General features: G+C 43.2%; 1 protein-coding gene across 8 annotated transcripts in view; it reads left to right on the top strand.

Moving 5' to 3' along the window:
• Window positions 1–17,506, top strand: part of STARD13 (StAR related lipid transfer domain containing 13) — a 285,609-nt gene that overhangs the window by 162,147 nt on the left and 105,956 nt on the right. Inside the window, exons 1-2 of one of the 8 annotated variants that reach the window (XM_059467188.1) lie at window positions 8,389–8,541; window positions 9,769–9,996. The exons of 5 other annotated variants lie outside the window; for them this stretch is intronic. In XM_059467188.1, the coding sequence (XP_059323171.1) occupies window positions 9,828–9,996 (169 nt within the window). In that variant the 5' untranslated portion in view covers window positions 8,389–8,541; window positions 9,769–9,827. Of the gene's footprint in view, window positions 1–8,388; window positions 8,723–9,644; window positions 9,997–17,506 lie in introns of those variants that run through there. 2 more of the 8 variants (XM_059467187.1, XM_059467186.1) reach the window with 2 other exon arrangements.

Raw genomic sequence — 17,506 nt, 5'->3', positions numbered from 1 at the left:
TCCAAAATTTTATGATAGGAAGAAAGAAATAATTTGGGATTAAAAGTTATAGGCGTCATTCTTTCTGCTCCAAACAGATGGGGCTATACAGAACACTTGCTGTAGATTGTGCTAAATTCTAGCTTTGGGTAAGGAATAAGTGATCCATGCATGTCTCATATTCCCTCAGCTTCTTTATTTGTGAGGTTGCCAATCAGACACACATAATCTTGCTGATATTATGCAGCCAGATAAATGTGCAGGTGTGTTGGTCACACTTGCTGTGAGCTGGTGGCTCAGCCTTAAGGCTGGGACAGTGACCAGATTCTCTGCTCATCCATGATGGTTTTTGTACTGGGTCTTTGTTCTGGCTCTGGTGACTTAGGGGAGGGAAGAAAATGTTGTGTGCACCCTGTTATGGGCAGGCCCATTCCCAGACATTGTGGGGACAGACCTCAGCTCTGTATTCAGTGCCCCCACTCACCCTCGCAGCAGCAGCACAGACCTGCCATGTGTCAGGCCAGATGTCCCCACACTGCACCAGGGACAGTGGCTGCCACAAGGCTTGATTTAGTTTTCTTCATTGGGGAGATGGGAGAGGCTGAACAGGTCAGCAGGCTCTGCAAAGGACATCCCTCTCCAGGAACAATTGCCACCCCACCATAACCTAAACCTCCCCCAGGCATCAGCCAAAGCCCCAGCTTCCCTGGGTCTCCAGGGAGAGTAACCAGCCAAGGGATGGCTTTGCTGTACCTAGTGGCTGTCCTGGTGGTGATGGCCTGGGGACTGTAGAATAAAAAAGGAGGAATTCCAACTGTCTGTGAACAAAATACTTTGTATGCATCCCACTTCCCTGCACGCAAGCCTGCAGTCCAGCCCTAGAGTCCAGGCTCAGCTTACTGGTTAGTGCACACTGCTCTGCAGAGCCACATGTACAACCCTACATCCTTGTTACACAGAGCTGATTAGATCTGACAACATGCATTTAATAACACATTGGGAAATATCTGGCTATCTGCAAGTTTAGGCAATAAGTGTCTCATCTGAAGGAATCCACTACAGGTGTAAGATCATTTTAAAGGGTTTTTATTTTCTCCTCAGCTCATGCAGTTACAGTAGATTTTAGTCTGCCTCTAGTGGACTGATATTGCTTGTAAGGAAAATAAATCTTCCTACAAAATTGTATTTCCTTTTTTTTTACATATGGGTACCAAAATAGTTAAGAAAGGCAAAGATTACTGATATCAGTCAGGAAACCGGTGTACAGAGACAGGTTATACAACTTCCCTGAAGTCTTCCAGCAAGTCACTGCCACAAGTGCTGTGCCCTAACCATCGTGTCTGTCTGCCTTACTGGACCAGAGACTGAAATCATGCAACAAGTATTCATTGATTTCAAGGAGCCTGGAGAATTTCATGTTCCCAGACACCAGTCCCCTGCTGCTGTATTTGAAATAGTGTTGCCAAGAATTATTCTGTTCTGCCTTGTTGCTTTTAAAGCTTTTACAAAATCTAACTTTGGCATTGGTTCTCTAGCCCAGAGAGAGAGAAAAACTTCTGGCAAAACCAGATCAAAACCTGAATATTTCATCTCTTGCCTATTTGATCATGATAGTACTGGAGTCCTGTTGAAAAGAAAATGAATAGCAAAGCCCTTACCTGAAGTCTGCAAAGGCATGAACTTTCAGCTCAGATAGGAATGTTTGTCTGTGACTGAGTGACACCAGCAGTAGGGCTGTGTGGGGATTTACTATGTATTTGGATAACTATAAGGAACTAAGTTTATCTAAACACTTCCTTACATTATCAGTGTGTTATCCAAACACTTTGTTAGTGAGACTGTGAGATTAGGATGTGTGTAAGCCCATGACTACTTAAATGTATTTACAGAGTTCCTCTGAACCCACAGGAACTTGTGTATAGATTTAACATATGGAGTTGCACTAAGTTGAAACTACTTGTAGCTCATTTCTGTCATAATCCTCTCCAAATACTTTAGCAGAGGAGGTCTGCCACCTGAAATGTCTTCCTCTCTTTTGAACTCTATTACCCAGCTGTTGTGTTTTTTTCCTTAATTTACTGTGGAGAACCACTTTAGGGACTTTACACAGTGTGGGATGCTGGCTATTCCTGGCTTGTGAAGAGTTCAGCTAAGGCCAATGGAGTCTCTATTCACGTGCTGGTGTGGTTTGACTGAGGAAAAATGTTTAAAAACTGAACAAGAGTGAGACCATAATGCCTAAATTAGCAGTCAGGCACTGGATGAAACAACTGACCCCTTCCAATGATATTACCAACTATCCAGGAGCTCCTGGTCCCTTCTGAGCCCCTGGGAGAGCAGAAGGGACAGAGAGGTCACATCCTCTGAGCCCGACATTGTGGCCAACAGACCAGGAGGTTGCACTTCACCAGCAAATGTGACAGGAGGGCACGGAGAGGCTGAGCCCAGGGAAATACTGCCATTCTGCGGGCTGCAGCCACAGACCACAGGAGCAGTTATTTTGATGCATTTCTGCACTGGGAGTGCTGTTAGGAGCCCACATTTACATAGGCTGTGGGTGGTACATCTGGTTAGCTCAGGTGAGAATACAGACTGGCCACTGCTGGTCAGAGTAGCCCCAGTGGGGCGGCCACAGGTCAGACCAACTCATTATCATGGCCAGCTGGGCAGTGGGCAGATGCAGCTATTTTTGGAAAAATAATGCTGGGAAAGGTATGTAGTGATTTTGTACATGTTGTATATCCTACCTGCACCCACCTGGTTCAAGGAGGTCCTGAGCCACAAGCTGGAATTTTGTGCTTAATGGCCCTTGCTGAATTTTTCTTCCAGGGATTTTATCCTTTTTTGAGTGCTGCTAACTTCTGGCAACCACAATGACTTCAAAACCTCAAACAATGACTTCCAGGGGTCAGCTATACATATATGGAGAACTATTTATGTTCATTCATTTTGAACCTACCCCCACTTGCCATTCCCAACTTTATCCACTGTGAGAAAAGACGTCATAATTACCAAATGGTGAACAGACATTTGTAATGGCATAACCATGTTTGTTGGTTTGCACTCAATTACTTTTCCAAAAAGTTTTAAAATCTACTTTGCTATTTTTTTGTTCCTACTGAGCACTTGTATTGGGTTTTCATAAACCTATCCAAGACCTGTTTCCTTAGAGATTACAGCCCCATTAAATCTCATCACTGTGCTCTGTGTTACCTTTAGGGTGGTTTTTGTCCTGTACATTTATCAGCCTTCAAAAGCTTAAATTTTAAGGCCTTCTTAGTCAATATTGTAGTAAACACCTTCAGTGCATACAACCAATTTCTCTTTTGACTGACAGACTACTTTGGTATCACTATTATATTTTGGCAGCTGATTATCCAGTCCCATTATAAAACCCATGTATGGATAGTGGACAAAACAAGTTCCAACACTAATGTCTGTGTGAATCCTCTGGGAACCTTATCCCATTGGGAACATAGATTATTTATTACTCCTTTTGTTTCCTGTCTTTAAGCTGTCATTAAACCACAAGTGGTCTTTTCCTTTTTATCTGTGATAGCTGAGGTTCTTTATGATTGCTTGGTAGAGAATCTTAGAGGAGCCTTTATCAAATCACTTACTATTCATTTTCCTTTTATTTAACATCCTGAGCACCTCTACAGGAGAACTGATGACATGAATCGTACTTTCTTGCCTTGACCCTCATCTTCCTGGCTTTTTGCATGTGTCCTTTCCATAAGTTTGCCTGGGTGGCTGGTTAGTCACCTCCCTGCCATCCTTTTTTCCCTAAACGTACTACTGTTGCACTCCTGCACATAATTTCTAATCTTCTGCTTCTGTGCTGTGGCCAGGCTTCTGATGTTCTTGTTTGTAATCAGGAGGTATTTTATGTAGCAGTACTATTCATTGAACATGTGGGTCTTAAAATGCAAATGGATTGTCCTCTGATGCTGGAATGGGGACACTGGAAGAAAAGTATATGATGTACTCTTCAGAAGCCTCATCTCTTGATTTGAAGTTTATCTTCAAGGGTGTGTGTAAGCCTCTCTCATGCTTAAGAAGCCCTGTTCATTTTTAAAACTCACTATCAGACAGTTGACACAGCAGCTGACTTTCCTCCAGAACACATCAGTATCGGGCTCTGCTGTGAAACAATCCTCTGTTGTAATTCCGTGCACCTATTAGCCGTCTCCATCTCGCTTCCTGGCCATGCAGAAATCTCACATCAACTATTTTCCTTTTGCCCCAGATGAGCTGCAGAGCCTCAGTGCCCCAGCACAGCCTCAGGAAGAAAGTCAAAAAGTGCCACTGAGCCAGAGGGAAGCATTTCTGGCTGCTCTAGACTCCCTGCTGCTTCATGCCCTGTATGAAAGAGTTTGCAGCCTGCAGTAATCCCAGCAAACAGCTCTCAAACAAATGTCTGTGTTCAAACATAAAACATTTATCCTAAACAGCAGGCAATGAACTTCTGCTTTTTAAAGTCCTGGTCCCAGAGATAGAGTTCAAAATGTGAAGTGACAGCTTCATCTTAAACACAGCTTTGGCTTCGCTGCATGTGAAGTTTTTCTCTTCTTGAATTTGAGAAAGGAGAAACTGCCTGTACTTAGTACATGAGCTGCTGTGCAGGCATTTCTAAAGGCAGAGGCAGGTAAGAAATACGCAATGTATGGATAGGATAGGGATATGTGGATAGGACTTCAGTATCCAGGATATATTGCATATATAAGGCGTTGAAGTTAGGCGATAATCCAGCAAACTGAACTATTCTTCTACCTGCAGAATTATAGAAGGGAGTCCAGAAAGTTGAAAGCACATGCCTGAGTTTTTTTCTTCTGTGACTTGAAAACAAGAGTTTCCTGCTTCTAACTACATGTCACTAATGTTAATAACAAATGTGCTCTTCTAGTGGATAGGAAACTGTTTTGTTCTCATAGAACCAGTGCTTTCTAATGAAGAGAGGCTGTCAAGTTGCCATTAAATTTTTGATGTGAAATAACGAGATAAGTGCAACTAACAATGAAAGGGAAATGGGTCACTTCGGGAAGATCAAGTGGCTGATTACTGTGTGAGAACAGCAGGTTCAATCCTGGAGAACTCCATGCCAGGTACAACATCACAGACATATTTCACAATTCACTGGGAGGTGTGCATTCTAAGATGTAAATCAGCACCCCTGATTATAAAATCAGTTTAGTATTTCTATTTCTATTTATATTTATATATTTATATTTATAGGAATGCAAATGGAAAATTTATGTTTATCTCAATTTATCCTCAACTACCCCCCTGAAGCACTGCCTCCTGGAGTAATACTCTAAGGCCAAGGTGGTGTTTATTTTCTTGCCCAGATAAGCCAGTCATAAGTAGATTATTAAAGTAGTTTGTAATCAAATATATTTTGGCATTTCTAGAGTACATTGTGTTGTTTTCTCCAGCTGATGTCAGCAGTCTACTCGCAGTGAAATGGAAGCAGATTTCCAGTACTGCTTGAGATACTGCAGTATCTATGAGCAGCCCTGGGGCAACTTTTCCTGCCAATAGTTAATCCCTTTCTCACACCAAATGCCATTTCAGGGAGAAAGGGTGTCAGTGAGACATAAAAATCAATTAACAGAAATGAAGTGTTGCAGTTCTGCCTCTGCATAGAGAGGAAGGAGTATGACTCCTTGAGCTGACTGCCAGTTATACTAAGTCCATGCAGTCATCAGAAGCACTGTGCTATATGAATGTCTTTAGTTAAAGATTCCTGATATCCCATAGTATTTCAGTATCCATCAAGTTACTGATTGTCACTTTAGATGTGACACGTGGTTATTACACTACAGATATCAGTGTGGACATTTCTGATAAGTTTTTTAAAAAACCCACTAATTCCAGACGTTTTTATGAAGGAATCTCCTTTCCTGCATGGATCAGTCACAACATGGGAGCATGGGGTTGGGTTGTCATCTCATGGGCTGTGCTTCTGTCAAGACTGGCAGCAATTTCAGGTGTATTGTAAAATGGGAGGGAGCTCCCTCCCTTTACATTTCCTTGTAAAATGCACAGGGAAGCTTTTATTTTGAAGTGCTTTTATGAGATGCATTAGCATGAAGTTCAGTGTTGCTCTATTAACTATTCCAGAAACAGTCTGTAGACTGAGACTGAAATACTAATTAGTGCTATTATATAACAACTTAGACCTCTCTAGTACATCTTATCTGAGAGGTTGATGGCCAAAGGATTTTCCTTGTCTGAATGACACATTTTTGAAAATAAACAGTGAGTGTCAAGGCAGTCACCAAACAAGGATATAGTCATTTTAAAAGTATGCAAGGAGAGCTACTTCTTTTTTTCCCCATGCACAACTTCAAGCACAGGAGCTTTCAAACACACACCACAAGACCAGCTAATTCTTGTTGTTTCTTGTTTTATTTGACTACTATGCAAGTACTGGACTGAAGCCAAAGAATTCAGCCTCAGCACAGGCAGCACTCGTCAGCACCGAGCCTGGGGCAACCCTCTGGCTCTGAAGTTGTGTTTGGACCCTGGTGTCTGAGAGGAAAGTCATCATTCAGCAACAGAGGCTTTTTATTCTGTCCTTTGTGACCTCAGATATGAGTGGCTGGGAAGCTGGCAGGGCAGCTCTGCCCTGTTGCCTTACCCCTTGGTGAGGATGTGGGAAGGGATGGGCAGCCAGGGGGCACTGAGGCTGGTACTCTGCTGTCTGTTACAAGCATATAACTGGGTTTGCTGATCCCTTAGGAACGTGTTCACTAGTATATACACCTTACTTAGGCACTTGCTGTGGTCTTTGTTTCTTTGGACTGGCTTTTGAAGCATTACATTTCTCTTCAACTGCTTCCTAGACTTTGGAAGTATTGCAAGGAAGAATGCAGAATCCCATTAGCTGAAAAAGTCAATGCATTTTCCAACGGAAAAAGAAATCCTTCTGAATATTTAAGCAGAGTAGTATTAAATGTTAATACTTGCTTTACATTAGCAATGGCATTTTAAAAATAGAATTAGATCAAAGAACTGTAGATTAATCAAATATGAATTTCCCTGCATGGAGGTAATGTCTCTTTGGATAAACACTGTGCCTGTCATTGATGTTTGAGAGTCTCTGGGATATTTATTCTGAAAAGATGGCAGCAGAGTGACTGACACTGGCTTGGCAAGCTGGAGTAGGAATGGGAGCCATCTCTTCCCTGCTGTTGAGGCTCTCTCTGTTCACACCTGTGAAGCAATCCTGCCTCTCCTCTTTGCACAGCAAGGCAGAGAAGTCAGTCCTATTGCCAGTGCCCAGCCCTGTCTGGGAGTGTAGATGATTGTGATGCTGTGTCTTTGCTCTTGAGTTTGAAGTTTCTGCTTAGAGCCTCAGAGAAGGCCATGCAGGCATACTTGGAGCAAAAAGCAGCACGTACAGACCCTGCAGGTGCTGTTAATGGTAATAACAGGTAATGAAGACTTCCAGTCTACAGCATTCATTTTAAATTTCTAGTACCTGGAATTATATTTCTCCATTTTATGGCACTGCACAAGTCTCACATTGATGAGGAATAAAATTCATAAGGTGCAATGAGAACAGATTCCATCGCAGTAAAACTATGTCCTAAGGGGGTTTTCATGGAGCAAAATTTTAATGAATAGTTGTGAACAAGAGCTGTCCTTCCCCCTCTCACGTTTAGTGACTATACCTGCCCTGTCCTCTGTGAGGAGGCAGGTCCCAGGCAGTGCCACCTGATGGCCCTGTCCTGGTCAGCATCTGTGAGGCAGGGAGTGCGAGGAGAGTTCCATTGTACCATGGCATGTCGTGAGATATTGTTGGCCTTCAGGCTGGGGAACAGGACACAGACAATAATGTCACTGCAGATGGATGTCCAGGTAGAGTTTTGGGAGCTCAAGATCCCCCCTGAGATGGGATGGGGCTGAGCCCTTGCTGCCTGGGGCTTGCAGCCACTCCAACAGTGCTGTCAGCTGCCGCACCCCAGCTTGACACTGGTCTCTTGGGAAGGGGCATGGAGGTGGCAGCATCATTCCTGACCTGGGATTCTTAGAAATCCCTCATTTCCCATAATTATTAGAAATCAGCACACACTAGGGGTGTATTAATACAAAATATTGGTATTTTAGAATATAATGAAAAATTATTTGACTAGAAGGGCATTTTCAGTATATTTTCACTCAGATTTGCTGCCCTCCTGCTTATAAAAGTGGCAATGTTCTGTTTCCATATGATTAATTAAAGAAATAGCATCTTCTGCTAACTCAGTAGTTGATATGTGAGGATAGAATGAAAACACATGCCCCTCTGTCTGTTAAAAACAAAAAAACAACAACAAAAAAGATGAATAACAGAGAACATCTCCACCCCCTTTCCCTCTTCCAGGCTGTGACCAGTTCTTGGTAGCATTAATGTTAGGGACTCTTGGGTTTTGTTTATGCTGAGTGGCTGCTGCTAGGTGTTGTTGAATTTTTTTCATCCCAAGGGCTTCGCTTGTTCCAGTGCTCCTTGTACCGTGCGGTTTTGGAGATTCAGACAGCCCTTCCGTAAACGGACTTCTTTCTTGGCAAACAGGGGTATGATTTTTAGAAAAGTGAGGGCATCATCTCAGAGATGAGTCAACCGCTGGGCAGCGTAGAGTAGAGGAGAAAAAGGTTTTCGGCAGCCCCGAATACTTTAAAATACGCATTTTCGAACATCTTCAACTATTTCTTCTTTGCTTTCTGAAGCGGCCCGGTGCAGCCCCTCCGTGCTCGGGTAAACTCCGGCCAGCCGGGGAGCTGCCGGGACAGGCTGGGGCTGCTGCAGGCTGGGGCTGGGGCTGGGAAAGGCTGTGAGGGGCTCGGCAGGTTGTGCGGGACTGGGAAAGGCTCTGCGGGGCTGGATCGGGACAGGCTGGGGCTGGGGCAGGCTGTGCGGAGCTGGGGCAGGCGGTGCTGGATCGGGACAGGCTGGGGCTGGGAAAGGCAGTGCCTGCTGGACCGGGACAGGCTGCGCGGGGCTGGGGTTGTGTGCCGGGCTGGGGCAGGCTGTGCGGGGCTGGGGTTGTGGTTGTGTGCCGGGCTGGGGCAGGCTGTGTGGGGCTGGGGCTGGGGTTGTGTGCCGGGCTGGGGCAGGCTGCGCGGGGCTGGGGTTGTGTGCCGGGCTGGGGCAGGCTGCGCGGGGCTGGGGTTGTGTGCCGGGCTGGGGCAGGCTGCGCGGGGCTGGGGCTGGGGTTGTGTGCCGGGCTGGGGCAGGCTGTGTGGGGCTGGGGTTGTGGTTGTGTGCCGGGCTGGGACAGGCTGTGCGGGGCTGGGGTTGTGGTTGTGTGCCGGGCTGGGGCAGGCTGCGCGGGGCTGGGGTTGTGTGCCGGGCTGGGGCAGGCTGTGCGGGGCTGGGGTTGTGGTTGTGTGCCGGGCTGGGGCAGGCTGTGCGGGGCTGGAGCTGGGGTTGTGTGCCGGGCTGGGGCAGGCTGTGCGGGGCTGGGGTTGTGTGCCGGGCTGGGGCAGGCTGTGCGGGGCTGGGGTTGTGGTTGTGTGCCGGGCTGGGGCAGGCTGTGCGGGGCTGGAGCTGGGGTTGTGTGCCGGGCTGGGACAGGCTGCGCGGGGCTGGGGTTGTGTGCCGGGCTGGGGCAGGCTGTGCGGGGCTGGAGCTGGGGTTGTGTGCCGGGCTGGGGCAGGCTGTCTGTCCCGCTCCGCAGGCTCACTTCCCCAGGCTGCTGTGCTGGAGCGATTGGCCCGCGCGGATCATGTGGGAGAGCCGGAATCCCGAGCTGTAGTAGGTCTTGGCGCTCCTTTGGCGTTTAAAGCGCTCGCTCCTCGCAGCTCCCAGGGGCTTGGAGCGTCCCTGCTCTCCTTGCCCGGCTCCGATCGGGGCAGCGGCGATGCTGAAGCAGGTGCCCCGGGCCGCGGGCACCGCCTGCCTGTACCTGAACGCGGTGTCCCCCGAGGGCCAGGAGCTCTTGTGGCGCTGCGATCCGGCCGCCCGGCGCCCTCCGTACAGGACCAGCAGGATTCTTGCCCGTCACCAGCTGGTGACGAAGATTCAGCAAGGTGAGTTGCTGGCAGCAGCGCTCCGCAGCCCGGCGCTGGCGCAGGGGCTGCAGCTCTGCTCTTTAGTAAGAGAACAGGTTTTAATGCCTCATGTTTCAGGCTCGTTTCCTGTCTCTATTCCAAATTAATGTGGCTAGAGACAGAGTTTGAAATAGTCATTCACAGCTCTCTGTTTGCACACATACACGCATGCACCGACCACCAGGAGACAAATGCTAGTGCATGATTAGCCATTTAACTAAGTTACCTTTTAATCATAAACTACTGTGGTATCTTAGGTGCTGAACTTCGTCTTGTGTGACTGTCTGAGCAGTTACTGGCACCAGCCCATCTGCTCTGGTTGCTACAGGTCAGACCTGCCCATGGTAACCCACAAAAGAAGAATAGATGGTCACCCAATTAAAAAAGAAGCAGAAGTCCAGTGCGACTGGAAGAAGTCAACTGGGATAACATTCTTTGGGAACAAGCGTGTGTAACTGTCAGGGCATTAGAAAATCTGTCACATATCCTTAAAAATAATTGCTGACTAGGCTTTCCACAGCTGCTTAAGCAGTTATCTAAGCAGTCATTACAAATGTATCGATTTGGTTTTTTCTGAATGTATGTCTATGGCACTAAAGCTAAATGCAGATGGGCCCCAGAACAAATCCTTTGGCCTGTGCACACAATTTTAAATCATTTTCACAATGGCTAATGCAAAGATAAAAACCCTAACCAACTGTACCAATTTTTCTGGATTAAAAAGCAAATCAATACACAGTTTTGTATTGATCATGGTTTTGTATGGAATCCTGTTTTCAAGAGCACTGGTTTCCAAAGTGGATGTGGTCCTACATGCAGAAAAATGTCACATTAAAAAAAATAATTTCTGATGATAAAAGCCACTTTCTGGACAGCTTGCAAAAAGGTGTTTGATTCTGCTAGGGGCAGGTATGGAGATGACATCATTCATATCTGGCAAATATCACAGCAATTGGTGTGAGGTTTTGACCAGCAGCAGTTAAATGGAATGGCTATTTTTATGCGCTGCTTTCCAGTAAGATTCTTTAGATCTATGGCTGTCAAACTCTGGCTGAGGTACAGAATATAGTGATGAAATTTTATTGCATTTATAAAGAAAACAATGTATAATTCTTTGGCTAGGTTTAAAAAGATGAAAAAGATAGTTTCTGTGGCAATTAGGAAAATGTAGTTGTTTGCAAGGCAGTCTCAGGAACTGGTTGTGTTTGAAGGATACTGGTCCTCACTGCAGCTCTGATTTCAGGAAGGATATTATGTCATTCTGTGTACCCAGTGTATGGCCTGGATTGAATGGAAAGAAAGGGTAATTTATTTCTCTACAAGTTTATTTGAAAATGTTTTGGGTGCAGTGCTAGTACCAACTTAGTGTTCAAACAGCATTAACTGAGGATGTGATGGATTAACACACCTCTTCTACCTGTCATGGTGCTGTTTAGCATTCCCTCTTGCAACCTGTAATCTGTCTGGGACAGCCAGGGCTGCCAAAGCCAGCCAGTGCTGTTGAGACTTTGGAAAAGTTGCATGGTGGGAAGTTTCAAAGTTGTAACTTTTCTTCCTGCAGCTTGTTGCATGGATGGTCAGTCTGTGGTGCATGACCTCTGCTTCTCTTTCACAGCTTTCCGACCTGCTCTGCACAGAGCTGGGGAAATGATACTTGTATAGTACCTTGATCATGTGATGTATGTTACTGTTCACTATATGAAATATTTATGTATTTTGGGTCACTAAGAATGAATACATTATTTCTTTTATTGATGTAAGCTGGGGACAAGATCCACTGTTGGTCACGTGTCAGTTCATTAGCAGTAAGGAAATTATGTGTGCAGATAGATACTGATGTCTGTCTGTAAGCCCATATGTAGGCAGACACACATCTAGTGCAAAACCAAGGCACACATTTTGTTCTACAGTGCCCTAAGTAATGACTAATAATTTTCATACAAATAGTTGTATTAGCAATACCAAAATGTCTAAGCCTAACTAATATGACTCAGTTTGAAACCTCCAGTTTATGGTCTGGATGAAAAACCCAGATCCATCAATCCCTCACAAGACTTCCACCAAGTTTTGCTGGATTAGCATGTCACCCTCTCTGCTTGCTTTGTTCAGACTGTAAGCAGTGTGAGGGTACTGGATCAGTCCCCATCCTTTTCCCAGAGGGTACTGGAAGAGTACTCTAAAATGGGTGGAGTTATCAGGCTGTGCTTTTAGAGGTGAATGAGTTTTACCCCATTAACAAATGGGATTCATAACTAGCAGAGTGCCACAAAGAAACTTATCAATAATATATTGAAAAGTAGATTAGGAGATGCAAGATGAGAACCAAAACTTGCTTTCAGTCATTCAGTTGAGTAAAGCATGTAAATCATTATTTAGTTGCTTGAATTTGTGTATCTTTGAGTTATACATTTTAAGGCTATTAAGACAAAATATTTGAGCATAGCTACCCCAATTCTTGTGTTAGCACTTCTCCAATCTAATAATTTGGATTGTAGCATACATTTAGAAAAAGATCCAGCCTGCATTTTAAGATTGTTGGAATGGTGAATCCTGCCTTGTAAATTACTTTGCTGAAAACAGATCTGCCACATGTTTAAGTGCTAAGCTGCCCTGGGGCTTGTTTGAATACCTGCTCTCTGCTCTTACCCAGTTATTTTTCACTTGCTCATTTTCAGATTGGAGGCACCTGAAGTAGGATTGTTATATCAGGGAAATTTTTTCCTTAGTTAAAGGAATGTTTTACAAAATTACAACATATCCAATTTATAATGTATAAAGCAGACAAAGCTTCCATTCCTGGTCAGTGATGCAGTGTGATACCAAGTGTTGCACATAGTGCTAGTTTTTCAGCCATTAGCTGCATATACTGTTCTAAACTATGCTAATTTACGCTATCATACCACAATACAGCTTTTTTCCCTCCCTGAAAAACACATTTGCTGAAAACTATTTCCTTTGTATTTTCCTTTGGTGTTAGTTAAAAATAAACTAAATGAGTCATTAGAGGAATTATACTATTTAATAATTTCTAAAAAGAAAATCACCACAAGGGAAATGACAGGAACCAGACTGTTATTTCAATCAGATCATACTCTGAAAGTCCTAAATATTTAGTTTGTGTACACCACCAACTCCTTCAGGCAGAATTATGAGGTGGCCTGTGAATGTGAGTGGTAATTATCTGTTTGGAATTAAACAGGTAATTTCAAGATGTGATCTTTTTGATGATTCCCTTTCCCCCCTGAGGCCATTAATTTCCACACTGAAGGGGACACATGCCTCAGCCTAAAGGAACGGGGTGTAGCATGCTTGGTCTGAGGCATTTATTCAAACTCTCTATGCAGTAACTGTATGAGAATTCATTAATGATTACTCATGTTTTCTTTAAATAAATAAGGTGGTGGCTTTCAAGAATTTATATTACATGAGTCACAAAGTTGTTATTTCTTTTACAGTGCATGGCTAAACTCAGCGCAGAATAGAAAATATAAAAAGTAGCTGTAGGTAAAAAGTAATGAAGAATTAAGGCTATACCCTGAAAATGTTAAATTGGGCTGTGCAGTACAGGTAGAGTGTAAGTCAAGGTGAATGAAGCCACATCTGCCCCAGCATAGACAGGCTGGTAAAGGAATGTTCCCTTTCACCTACAGTAAAATTAGATTCTTCGCCTGCACATTCAGTAAGACAATAATATGAAGAAGCAAATGAAAACAAGACAAATTCCTATTCTCAGTGAGTAAATTCCTGCCCACAGTGTGTAATGTCCTGTGATTTGTCTCAGTTTATATCCACAGGCAAGAACAGTTGAAGAAAATTGTTCGATGGAGCAATATTAAATCAGACTTTCAATTTTTCAAGGCAAACTCTCCATTCAGCACTCAGCAAATGTTTTATACTCTCATGTGTTGAAATTTCAGTTTTGATCTTGTATGTTTGCTATTACCTTTGGTCACCTGGATTTGTCTGGTTTGAGTGAGTTTTAGAAATGTGCAAACAAATGCACTTTTCTGTCTTATAGTCTTCCCTTTGTAATTAGTTCTAGGTGTTTAATTCTTCTATTTTTCTAAGCATGAGTAGAATTTGTGGAAAGCATTACAGAGGTATACAAGTGACTTGGAAAAAATTATGCAATTCAAGTGACTTAAATTTCAACAATTATTCTGCCATAAGAGATAATATGCTCTTTTATTCAAAAGGAGAACGGGGAAGTCATATAGGTGAAAATGTTGCAGTCACAGGCTACATTAAAAAAGCCCACATAAAATTCCTGGTATGTACACAGGTGTGGATTGCAGGATGAGAAATGGGATACAATTAAAAAATTAAAGACTGTGAGTTTGGTCAGACATACAAAGAGGACAAAATAGAGTTGTTCAGGCAACCTGAACCATAGCCTTTCTCCTGTTCTGGATGCTGGCCACTTTACCTGCACATGTTTAAACCTCACTGACTGAACGCAGGAAAGTGAAAGATTAACCAACAAGATTCAGCCTTGGTGGTAATGATACAAACACCCTCACTTAGGTCATCTCTGACCAGTGCTGGAGGTCTGCTGTCTCATGAGCCTGTAAGCTGGGGAGTCAGGGCAGCAGCACCTTGCAACCACTTTTCAGCTCCCGGTGCCTCCTCTTGTGGTGCTTCTGTCTACGCTCCAGCCCAGGCACACAGGAGAGAACAGAACTGGGGCTGGGGTTGCCCAGAGCACCAGGAGGAACATCCTTAGCTGCAGAGCTGCTTTGCAGACCTCAGCTGGGACATGGTCCACCCCCCTCCACCATTAGATGTGTGCCGGGCAGGTGTGTGCTCACAGCAAAGGGATCTTTGGGTTCGTTGTCTCATACACTCTTTAAGGCCCCTTAGAAACTGAGACCCTATGTCACCTGAAGCTTCTTCATCATCTTTTCTTCCTTATACATTCTTTCCTCAAGTCCTTAGACCTAAACTTGAAGAAACTAGAGTTCCTCAATTAAATAATAGGATTTTTAAAAATACTTTTATTATGTACTTGTACTCTGAAATGGTTGAAGTATTTGTTGGACACTTTAACACAAAAAATGTGAGCATCCCTAGAGGTATTTATAAGCTCAGAGTGCCCTGAGATGTGTTTATATTAAAAACAATATTGGTATAGAAGAGTGCAGTCCAGCTAATTAAAGTTTTAAAAAGTTGTTCTTCATAAACTACAGGACATTTAAAAGGGAGAAACCTTCACTGGGCCCACTATCTGGCAAAAAAGTTCAAATATGTAACTAGAAGTGGCCTGTGTGGTACTGGAGATTGGATTCAATAATAGTGGCTATTTCTAGTCTTAAAGCTTCACAGCCATGAAATGTCAAAGGCACTTCAGCTGACACATGCAGGTTGGACACAAAAAAGTAAATCTTGGCTCTTCTTATAAGTTAGGAGACTTTTACTCTCAATTTCACTGAAAGTAAGATTTCAGCCAAGGTGAAATCTTAACTTGAGGCTTTCTTATTTTGAAATTGTGAAATGAACAGCTGTAGTTGTGCTATATATCTTCTGCATTGATCATGGACGAGACTGAATTTCATATTAACCCCATTGTACAAGTATAGACAGTAATATTAAAAGACATTTAAGCCAATAAATGCAAGATTTATGCTCAATAAATGAATCACTAGAGTAATAATAATCAGAAGGGGAATTAGTTTAAATTCACAAGGAGTGATAAGTCACTGTGGCATATAAAATGCTATATAACAGAAGTGAAATGGAAATTACTCACAATAGTTGATTAATTAAGAGAATATGTATGTAGCATTTTTGCTACTCAGTTTCTTATATCCATATTTATACAGAAATCTCTGAAAATAAAGTGCAGTGTTTGTACCATGAGCACTGTAAATGTTAATTTTAAAAAATCTGCAGTTTTAGGTTCCAAACAGATACTATTATTTCTTGGCAGTAGTTATGTGCTTTTAATTTTTATTCCTGTGCAATCTGTGTAGTCAATGATAGCATCTTAGCCTCACTCTTTTTTTTATCTTATTCCTATCACAAGATATTCTCAGATGTTTAATTGCACTTAAACAAATATATGAGCTGTTTCAAATAGGACATCACATATGTTTGGACTAGTGCCTAAGGGACTGAGCAAACAGGACCCTTGTTACTAGGTTATGAAACAATTGTCTGTAGTTGAGTTTGTTACACCTTTTAATAGCTGCTTTTGAGGGTAAAATGATGAATTACATATCCTGTGAGCTTGATCCAGTATAATACTAGTTTTGTCATTTCTTATTTATACTCATTTTATAGATAAATAAATGTAAGCAAGAACCCCCCCATCTTTGTGGCTTGTGGTGCACTTTTTGCTTAAAAACCTGAGGAGTTTCCCCTTTCAGGTCCAGTTTAATCAGAGAAGAACACCATAATATGGTGGGAGAGAGGAGGCCTCAAGCATCTTGAGCTGGACTATTTAGAAGCTGTTGAAGAGTAGACACTATGATTCAGAGGACTTGGGAGTATTTTGATTTGGCTGAAAAGGATGTGTGTGACTCAGTTTGAAAACATCTTGTGGGTTTTCACCTCTCATTTGTTACAGGACCGAGTTTAATTCTACAGGGAGAAAACAATCCCTCCATAGCAGTTCAGAACACATGGGATTTTGACTAATACAGACACAGAGATGAACAATCCTTGTGATAAGTTAGGTAAACTTGACAAAGTAACTTGGTTTAAAATAATGGGCTGTGCAGTACATCTTAAGTAAATACCATCTGCCAGGCATGGAAACTGCCTGCCTGGAACATACCAGACATTTTGCTTTCCAGTCAAAGCCCTTTGCCAAAGAAGGACTCAGCCCTGCTACTTACTCACATGAACCTTCCCCTGTGCTAAAGGAGCAAAATAATACATCCTAATAATGTCAACTGGTACTGTTTTAATGAGCTAGATGTTACAGGCCTTTGGCAATAGTTGTGCTCTCTTTTAATTGGATTGTGGTCGGAGGAAGGTCTGTTTATGTGAGCAAAGTTTTCAGGATTTGGAACCAAAATTTCTGTATATTTATTGTGATTTCTCTCCTTTGGTCCCAATGGCCTAGAGGGTATCTGATTTTTTCCCCCTTAATGTGTCACTAGTGTCTTTCATGGTTTGTTTATTTTATTGATTTTTCAGAGCTTGTTTATAGTCCTTCACCACTTGAATGGTTTAGGAATATGGATAAAAGCAGCAAATTAAAATTTAAATCTCTAATTTAATTCTGGGTTTTATCCTCTTCAGTCACAAACACACACCCACTGGCATCCAGCACCCTCCAGACCTGCCATTTTCTGGGAGATTTCTCAGCTTCCTTCCTGCAATCATTTGCAGGAAAATACGGCACCCTCAGCTTTAAGAAAAGGCAACCCAGCTTTTACTGCTGAATGGGTTGGGAAATGGGGGTGGTGGTACAACTTTTGCTCCTGTGTAACACTTCTCTGCAAAGAACTATTGCTTCTCCAAACCCCTCAGTGCATGCTGAACC

The sequence above is a fragment of the Ammospiza nelsoni genome, chromosome 2 (genome assembly GCF_027579445.1).
Source record: "Ammospiza nelsoni isolate bAmmNel1 chromosome 2, bAmmNel1.pri, whole genome shotgun sequence".
Taxonomy (NCBI): Eukaryota; Metazoa; Chordata; class Aves; order Passeriformes; family Passerellidae; genus Ammospiza; species Ammospiza nelsoni.
This window is presented reverse-complemented; position numbering and strand designations above follow the sequence as displayed.